This window comes from Echinops telfairi, unplaced genomic scaffold (genome assembly GCF_000313985.2).
Source record: "Echinops telfairi isolate 266 unplaced genomic scaffold, ASM31398v2 ScPeMD7_7457;HRSCAF=8495, whole genome shotgun sequence".
NCBI lineage: Eukaryota > Metazoa > Chordata > Mammalia > Afrosoricida > Tenrecidae > Echinops > Echinops telfairi.
Window position 1 is genome coordinate 37,330,168 of NW_022111357.1, and position 10,015 is coordinate 37,340,182.

Consider the following 10,015-nt stretch of genomic DNA (forward strand, 5'->3'; position numbering starts at 1 on the left):
AGAAAGTGTGGTGCCGGAGAATGGGAGATGAAATGTACCGCTGTTTAGGAAGGCCCAGATCACGGTGGATCTTTAGGTATGGAAAGGAATTTGGATTTTTTCCAAATGGCAGTGGAAGGTCAAAACAGCAACAGAAATCAAACTCACTGCCAAGTCAATTCTGACTCATAGCAACCCTCTAGGACAAGGTTAAAAACTTCTGTGGATTTTCAAGCCTGTAAATCTTTACAGGAATAGAATGCCTCATCCTTGTTCAGCAGAGCTGCTGGTGGTTTCAAAGTTCTGACCTTATGGTTGCAGCCCGATGTGGAACCCACCACGCCACCACGGCTCCTTCGGTGAAAGGTCAGTAGAGTCCTTTAATCAAGAGCTGATTTGCATTCTGATTTGCACTTTGATTAGTTCGGGAAGGCTGGTGCGTAGAACACAACATGTTTAGTTAGGCCGTTAGTGACAACGGGAGGGCCAGTAGGCTAGCTAGAGTGAGCGGTGCTGGTAAAGACAATGTAATGTGAGAGCAGTGATTGGATTCTGGGTCTCTGGGGGGACACCGAGCCTTGCTGGCAACTGAAATGTATGTTGTGAGGACAAGAGAGCAACCAAGGAGGACTCCTGGCCCTTTGATTTAAGCAAAGCTGTATATGATAGGGCATACGCTAAGATGGGTCAGCCTGGGGGCAGTACTTTTTGATGAAAGGAGAAATCAAGTGTGGTTTTTCCCATGGTTTACTTGAGATGTACATTCCATGTCCAAGTGGAGATGTCAGTGGGTAATTAGACTTTCAGGATTGGGACTTGGAAGAGAAGGCAGGGATGGGGCCTACATTTGGGAATCATCAGGATACACATGGTATTCACAGCAGTGGGGTGGATGAAAGCACTTAGAGAGGGCCAAAGGCCAAGGCCTCCCTGGACACATGGAGACTGAGGTCAAGCAGAGAGCAGGCAGAAGAGAATGAGGAGAAGCAGCTTGTCAGGTTGGAAGCAAACCAGAGTGTGTGGGGTCATGGAAACCTACAGAAGAAGACACCTCAAGGAGAGTGTTGGCAATTGTGGCTGATGCGGCGAGAAGTAGAGTGAGACCACCAGGGCAGAGGGTGTTCCTGTTGGGATGGACCAAATGGTGGTTCTGGGTGACCTTGGTTAAAGATGCTTCCTTGGTGTTGTCTGAAGGAAAAGTGGGGAGTCATGAAGTGAGACAGAATACACACCGGTGGGGAGGACCTTCGCTGAAAGAAAAAGAACTTGTTTGCTGGAGGGAGTGATGTGGGTCAAGGGAGGGGCCTTAAAAGTGAATCATTATTAAGGCCTTTCTGCTGGGATGAGCCACAGGAAAGGGAGACCAGTATGATGTGGGAGAAAAGAAGGGATAGCTGCCGGACAGAAGTCCTCCATTAGGGATGAGGACCAGACCCAGGCTAGGAGCAGGGTTTCTGTTCCCAGGTGTGGAGGCAGAATAGAGGGGCTTAGCTTCGGCCGGGGTGATATGAAGATATTCGGTAGAGTTTAAAAGCACTTAGCTTGCTATGCAACGAGTAAGAAAAGAAAATCTATGTTCAATAAATAATTATGCTAGAACTGGTTAGTGAAATGCAGCTTTACAGATTCTTCTCCCAGTATGAAATGTAGCTCCGCTGTAAATAATGTTGACTTGTAAAAATACTAAGCAGCCAGTTCAATTTTAAGCAAAAACATTAAGCCCCACTGAAAACCAATAGAAAAACACCATCCTTAAAAAAAAAAAGTTTTGTTGACATTTAAGTCACAATTCAGTCGCTTGAATATATGAGTCATGTAGTCACCACCATAATGGTTCTTCATTCTTGTACCATTATTGACCCTCCATTTTTCCAACTTCTCGTCATAATTGTATCTCAGAAACTATTAATCTACTTATTGGCTCTATAGAGTTACCTATCCTGATTTCACATGAAGAAAATCATGAAACAAAATAAAAGCAACAATGATAACAACAGAGCGAAAATCCAAACCAGAGAAAGCAGAAAGTAACAGTGGTTATGTACTGGGCTGCTAACCACGAAGTCCTCGAGAGAAACACGGGCTTTCTACTCCATAGTCAGTCTCATCCACTCCCAGAAGCAGTCTACTCTGTCCTACTGGGTTGCCCATGAGTCAGAACTGACTCATTGGCAGTGAGGGAACACATTTAAAATGGGTCAAAAGGGAAAGCCAATGATAAGGCGTTACATTTTAACCTAACTATATCTGCATGAATCCACTTTCCAGTGCACTCTGTGAGGCCATTCACATGCCTGGTCAATGAAGAACGGAGATTCGCTGGAGGCTTAGTCCAAACAGGGACCCTGCAAATGGATGTTGGCCTTTCACTGTCATCCCTAGCCTTCTGCAAACTGGAACACCACCATATTTTACAACGTACTTTTATTTATTAGTGAAACCACCTGGAGGAGCACAACTCACTAGATAATACTGACTGGATAAGGGGAATTTGCTCCTATTGTCTGACTGTTTTATCAAGGCTGTTCCTTGAACATTCCACTTCTCCTTCCTGTGGCAAGAGTACACTGTTCGTTAGTTCTGACTCGGAAAGAACGCAGAGTAGAACTGTCCAGTAGGGTTTTCTAGCCTGTAACCTTTGCAGGAGCAGAATCTAGAGCTCTCTCCTGCAGAGCTTCTGGGTGCGGGTGGACTACCCACCTTGTTAGCAGCCGCTTGCGTAACCATCGCCATTATCAAAGCTCTTTCCTCTGAGATTAGCCTAGTCGATACGGCTTGTTTTGGCCAACGGTGTGTGAGCAGAGCTGCTAGTGCCACTTCCAAGCAGAAGCATGAACAACTTTAAAAGCACGATGTGCCACGGCCCTTCCTGTTGGTTATAGTGTGCTGTGCCCCCAACATACCTTGAGTGATGTGGGGATCAAAACATTACCAGGTGCAGTGGGCTTGTCTAGCTCAGACACGCGGGGGTGACGGTCTCACTCCCCCAGGCTGCGACTGATGAGGAAGGCAAGGCAGGGGAGCGTTTGGGGCACGCTAAACCCGAGAGGACAGGAGTTCTCAGTGTATAAACCATTAAAGAGGTCGTGGGGATAGACATGCTTGTCCAGGAAGAGGCAGCAGATTGGAAAGGGAAGTTGGCTGAAGGCCTGTGGAACCCAGACGCTTAAGGGAGGGGCAGAGGAGTTATCTACTGTAGACACGTTTTCCTTCAAAGTTTTGAAAACAGCACTTAAAAAGTTCGTATAGATTTCATTATATACAGACCATCAACAGAAGGACACAGTCATATGTCAGACAAGATCAACGAGGCTGGGGAGAAGTATCAGAAATACCCCAATGGGATTTTAGAGGCGACTGGCATTCATTAGGAAACCATAGTGGTACCTTGGTAAAAATGCTCGACTGCTAACCACAAGATCGGTAGTTCAAACCCACCAGATACTTTGTGGGAAAAACACGGGGCCAGTTGCTTTCCTAACAATTTACAGCCTCAGAAGCCCTATGGGGCAGCTGTACTCTACCTCATCTGGTCCTTGAGTCAGAATTGCCTCAAAGGCAGTTCAATTTGGGGTTTAACATTTCATTGAAAACACGGGCAAAAATCGTACTTTCAACCACTAAGGTGGTTTCTTCTCACTGCTGAGTCAATGCTGACTCCTAATGACCCCTGTGGGTTTCCGAGACTATGAGGCTTAAGAATAGAAAGCCCAGTCTTTCTCCTGAGTCGCTGCTGGTGGATTCGAACCGACCATGCGGATCGCAACCTAAGCATAACCACTATCCCACCAGGACTCCCAAGGTGGTTTCCTAGGGGTGGTAGAATAGTCAAGTGGGTGTATACTCAAGGAAGAATGATAATGAAAATAAACGGCCACTCACAATCCAAACACCTTCTCCAGATCCTAGGCACGTGGCTCTGGAGCTCACCACCCATGACCACACATGTAAGTAACTTGAAAGGCAAGTCCTGACAACCTTGGTGATTGTGCGGGGACCATTCTCGTTTGAAAAGCACTCTTCACGTGGGCAGTGGTTTGCTTCTACTTACTCTGGTAAAGCGAAGCATCTTGGTCTACAACACCGGTACTATGACACAGTACCTGGAAAGAGACTGGTGAGTGGGGAGAGGAGCCAGTGGAGTCTGAGTTCTCAGGACAAGGCGGGGGAATCTAAGGAGCCCCATTTATGGTACGTGAACCAGGCACAGCTATTTTAGTTGCTTACGTCTCAACATGGAACACAGGAGCTAGAACTGTGATGTTTACAAACTTTTTATTCAGTTCATTACAGCGGGCAAGTTCCCAGCTAGCTTACACAGATATAAGCGAGGTATTCTGGGTTAGTGCAGGAGCCAGAGGGTGGCATGGGACTTGGAGCACTGAGACCAAGGAGAAAACACCGCGGTTCAGTCAGACCTGCCAAGAGCGCCTGTGCAGAGGGCAGCTCATGTTCTGCCACGACAGCTGCTTTTGCTCTCAGGGGCTCACGATGGAAGGCAAGTCTTCAGCATTATAGTTTTCGTGACGGTAGGGGACGGGTATTAAAGAAACGGAAGCCATGTTTTGGAGTTGAGTAACAGCATGTGGATCTGCACTGTGGAACAATGGCCTAACGGTGGGCCGCAGAGGCTGAAGTCTCTGCACGGCTCCCTTGTCTGTCTTCCTTCACACTGTACCCCCATCTGTTAGCCACAGACCCTGATGTCCAGAGTCTCACAACACGCCAATAAAATCTCTCAGATGACAGCAGCAGCCCGTGCATGTTTAGGGCATGGCTAGCTATCCTCTGTAAAAAGTCACCCACCTCGGACCAATGCCTAATTGAAAGCATAATTTAAACGTGGGATGGACCAGATAATGACCAAGCTACCAAACAGTTGCTCACATCATTCTCAGACATGTTCTGGCCTCCACAGCTGTTAAACTGAAGACAGCTGGATAAACTCCTTGTGAGGTGGACAGAGTTGAGCACAAGCCTTCTCCAGCCCCTGGGAAAAGGCTGAATTGGGAGTCATATTATATACATTCTCTCAAAGGCAAGAACAGCCAGCCAAGATGCAGAGGGTTCAACACAGGTGAAATGTTGAAGGGCACCCTGAGTTCCATTTGGCACTTTTCGGCGTTTATCTGTAAGGAACAGACTTATAAGGTGCTTACTGGGATTCAACTTTTTGGCAAAATAGAAACTTTGGTCACAGCCGCAGTTCTATAACAACAGTACTTTTAAAAGGGTTGATAATTTCTGATGAAATAGCATGTTTTTAGCAAGTTATACATAACAATAACGACGGTAAACATCTTCATAGGCAATAAGAGCAAACATTCTGCATTAGTAGTGCTTATAAATAGTAGTGCGTTCTCTTAGAGGTACTCAGAAAAACAGCAAAATACGTAAGGCATGGCCTGTTACGGTCACAGATTTATGCTAGGTAGTAATGTTCTTTCTGGAAGGCACGAGTTGGAAATCGGATTACCCAAAGGTTTAAAAGGTGGCTCTTGAGACAACGCCCTATGAAGAGAAGAGATAATGTGGAACAAACTACCATAATTGGAGCCCAGCGATTACTCAGTGACGACGTTCCTTCTCCATGGTAACCCTGCACCGGCAGAAGTCCTCCCCCGCAGCCCCGTGTAAACTGGTAAAGGCACTGTGCACACCGGGGGCTGGATTGACTCCGCTTCTAGTCTGGAGTGCACATTAAAAAACAAAGGCACATTTCGTGGAAATCAAACTTTACATTAACTAACCAAAAATAGTCCTTTTAGAAATAGTAGTAGGCAAGCTTGATAATTCGCAGGTACTAAGTCAGAAGTCTTGAAGAGGTCCCGCGGGCAGCAGGCTTGAGTTCCACAGGCTATTCACGAAGAAGTACTCCACACTAATTAATAAGCAGGGAGATGGAGAAAAAGCAGGGAAAACGTTTATTCTTCTAGGGAAAATATGGAATGGATGCTGCACACTAAAACCGAAATGAGTCTCCAACCACAGAGGTGAGGAAGTTCACCTGGGCCATTTGCCACTAGTGACTTTTTGACAGGTCTACAGAGGCGTGGGGGGAGGAGGTCATGAGGAAGGGTTCACGCATCGGTACATCCTCGACAAAGGAAACTTTCACTCACTGCCATTGGCCCAGCAATGAAAGGAAAACGTAGAGAAGTAGCTCCTGTATGCTGAGCTAAAATTGGCAGTGCAGTTTCAGGGGTGATGATAACAATAGCCTCTTGTGTATTATGGGGGTGGGGTGGGGTGGAGTAGGTGCCCCTGATGGTGCAGTGTGTTACATGTTGTTCTGCTACCCAACCAGAGTCTGCAGTCTGAAACCACCTGCTGCTTCTTGGGACAAGGTGAGGCTTTCTACTCCTGTAAAGAGTTACCCTCTCAGAAACCCACAGGGGCAGTGCTACCCTGTCCTAGAGGGTCACCATGAATTGGAATTGACTCGGCAGCAGTGAGTTTGGAGTTTTGGGAATCTAGATAGGAGTCCGAAAGTGGTACCAAGAGTCAATGCAGTCAATGCTCGTCCATATTACAGTTATCTGGCTTACAGAAAACTCCTGCCTGCCCTTTAATGTTAGGTACATTTATGCTCACTTGGATGGATTCAACCTGTACTTACAATACATTCTTTATCGCAATCACACCTTCATTTGCTGCGTGTGCAGATTTAAATCACTGAAAAGACTTTCAGTCTTTTGTTGCATGAACCCAAACCCACTGCTGCTGAGTCAGTCAGCTGCCATGTATGCGGCTGTCTAAGAGAGAGTCGCACTGTTCCATAGAGTTTTCGAAGCTATAAATCTTTATGGGTGCAGACTGCCTCATCTTTCTCCCTTGGAGCAGCTGGTGGCTCATCGCTGACCTTCCAGTTAGCAGCCCAACACTTAACTCCCTATACCACCAGCACACCCCTCTTGCACTCAGCCAAACTGCAAACTCACTGCCACCGACTTAATTCTGACTCTTTAGGATCCTGTAGGGCAGATAACTGCTCCTTTGGGTTTCTGAGATTGTAAATCTTTGAGAAAAGAAAGCCTTATCTTTCTCCCTTGGAGCAGGCTAGTGGGCTGGAACTGATGACCTTGTGGTTAGCCACTCAAGTTGTAACCCATTATACCACTGGGGCTTCCTGCTTGCAATAAAGGTGATGTAAGAACCACATGCACATGTTCTGGCTTACCTACGATTCTTAGACACAGGAACAGGTCTCATTCTAACCTAGGGATTGCCTGCACGTACCCAAGGCCACACAGCTGGCTGGCAGTGGAGCCCTGGTTCCTGTTCTCAATCACTAGAGTGCACTGCTTCTCATAAACGGAAAGATAGGATGGAAATATTTTCAGAGAGAAAAACTAATAAATTAGTGAAAATGGATAAATTTCTTTCTTCAAAAGATTAAAATGTATGTCAAAAGTTCCACGAGGGAAAAACATTGTCATACAAACTGAAATTTTGTAAAAATGTACTCAAACCCAACCCAACTTACTGTCAATTCTGACTCTTAATGACCCTACTGCACAGAGGAGAGCTGCCTCTGTATGATTCTGAGAAGGTAAACCTTAGAGCAGCGGTTCTCAACCTTCCTCATGCTGCGACGCTTTAATACAGTTCCTCATGTTGTGGTGACCCCCACAAACCATAACACTATTTTCATTGCTACCTCCTAACTGTCATGCTACTGTTAGGAATCGGACGACCCCCAGGTTGAGAACCGCTGCTGTAAAGGAACAAGTCTCATCTTTTTTCTATCGAGTGGCTGGTGGGTTCACACTGATGATCCTGTAGTTAGCAGTCTGATGTGTAATCTACTACACTACCAGTGCCCCTTCAAACTTACTAAAGACATATAAAGCCCTTGGGATAAACTATGCATTACGTAATTTGTGAACAGTAGCTGACTGGTGCACATTTTGGGACCTTTTATTTGAACATACAGAGAAGACATTGATAAGGACTCACCAATGATGATGATGATGATGATGACCACCACGCTAATCCCAATTATCCACATCTGTAATGAAATAGATTTCCAGTCACATTTCAAACGTGTGCCTCCTGATGGTACCACAGAACAATAGATTACTCTGGTCATTGAAAAGGGGTATAAAGGTACACAACAATCTGAAATAACCCAGTTTCTAAAACCTACATTTAATGTTTCCATTAAGGTACGGTGGGAAAAAGATGAGGCTTTCTACTACTGTAAAGAGTTAGTTTCAGAAACTCAGAGGGGCAGTTCGGCCTTGTACTATAAATAGGGTCGCTATGAGTCAGTGTTTACTCAATGGCAGTGGAGTTTGGTTTTTATTAGGGTCCAAAGGGCACTGATCTGCCTTTTCTAAGATCTTCAAATGACTGTAGTCCTGAGTTAGGCGTTTGTTGGTGTGTACAGGTTTCCCCCAGGCTGCTAACCTTGGCCCATGTGTCAGCAGGTGTTAGGAAGGGAGCAACCATTGTCTTTGGTGACAATGAGAGCTGCTTAGGCCATGCTCCTTATATGACCACTTTCCATTCTTCTGGTCCCACACACTGTAGCTTTCTAGAAGCTCTTTCCCTGGGTCTTGGAACCATCGCGGCAACACATGCAAATCGACCAGCAATTCCAGCTGGCTCATGTGAGCCTGTGTCCTGGGATCAGCTGGGGACAAGGGCCGGGGAGCAAGATGTCTGTGGGTGATCTTGCACTTCCTCTTCCATAGACCCCTACGGTCTGCCACAGCACAGGAGGAATTCCTAATCATGTAGATAGGAGAGTATTCGGGTCAGCACTTTGGAATCAGACCAATTGAAATTTCCATGCATGGGCAGTAGAACCCACCTTCCCAGATCCCTGGAAGGCCAGTACCTGTAGCCTTTGTTCCTGAGACTGGTGAGTGGTCAAAGTAGTTGAGAGAATTACCTTGCAATTCTTCCACCAGTATTTCCTCTTTAACTTGGCAGCACTTGTTTCAAACTGAGAAGCTCCTGCCTGCAGGGCATCCACCCGGTCGTCCAGCTCAGAAAGCTTCTGGTCTCTTTCTAACACCTTGTCCACGTTGACACGCATGATGTCCACCACCTATATGGGGATGTTCCCACTGAGTCACACAGGAAGAAATGCAGGACCAACAATTCCCAATAAAATCTACTGACAGACCTTTTCTAGGTCAACACTTTATTGCTTTGGGCCAAATTGTCATTAAAAAGGGCAGGGGGAGGCATTTGACTTTATAAATAAAAGTTGCAAAGCAAGACTGAATGAGATCGGGTTTCTTAGCATAAAAACACAAAATTCTGAGAATGAAATCCATAAAAGAAACATTCAGATCCAAACACGACTGCTTGAACAGTTTTAGCTTTGCCTTTTTAAGGCAGCTAAGTGCAGAAAAAGACTGATATCTTTACTGGACAGTACCAATCCAGTCTGAATTCTTCAAGCAATCTTCCATTGTGGCTATGCATCTATAATGCAGAACGAAAGATGCTGTGATGGACCCCCAGCTCAAGATTCCTACAAATACAGATTTGTTGGGCTCACAGCAAGTCGCCAGCATCTGCCTGCCCTGTGCCAATGGCAACAGCCAGGGACAAACTCCCCAGAGACTTGCTCAGGCTGGGTAACACGTAAGGCTAAACAAAGCACTCTGATCAACCATCTAGTCAATTAGAGAAATTTGAAGACCCTAGCCGTAAAAGTTTATAACCCTATTTTTCACTTGTGTGTTTTAGGATGTGGTTACAGTTACATGAAACAAGCGTGAAACTAGGAAGAGTCTGACTTCTGCTTAGGTCAGGGTGCCCAGGAAATAGGGAGGCAAATTTTTACTTAATTTATGATACTGTCAGGCACCTGGTGGCACAATAGATAAGCACTGAGCTGCATACGAAAAGGTGGGCAGTTCAAATCTTTCCACTGGCTAAGCAGGAGAGAAAACCAGACAACTCATTACCTTAAACACTGTAGCCTAGGAAACCCTGTGGGGGCAATTCTCCTGTCACATGGGGTTACGATGAGTCACATTCAATTTGACTGAACCCGAGAAATGATACTGTCAAA

General features: G+C 45.8%; 1 protein-coding gene across 1 annotated transcript in view; it reads right to left on the reverse strand.

Moving 5' to 3' along the window:
- Window positions 1-4,237: 4,237 nt before the first annotated feature.
- Window positions 4,238-10,015, reverse strand: part of VAMP3 (vesicle associated membrane protein 3) — an 11,250-nt gene continuing 5,472 nt past the window's right edge. The window contains exons 3-5 of the mRNA XM_045299212.1: window positions 8,879-9,037; window positions 7,939-7,990; window positions 4,238-5,860 (exon numbers count right to left, since the gene is read on the reverse strand). Of these exons, the coding sequence (XP_045155147.1) occupies window positions 5,841-5,860; window positions 7,939-7,990; window positions 8,879-9,037 (231 nt within the window). The 3' untranslated portion in view covers window positions 4,238-5,840. The remainder of the gene's footprint in view (window positions 5,861-7,938; window positions 7,991-8,878; window positions 9,038-10,015) is intronic.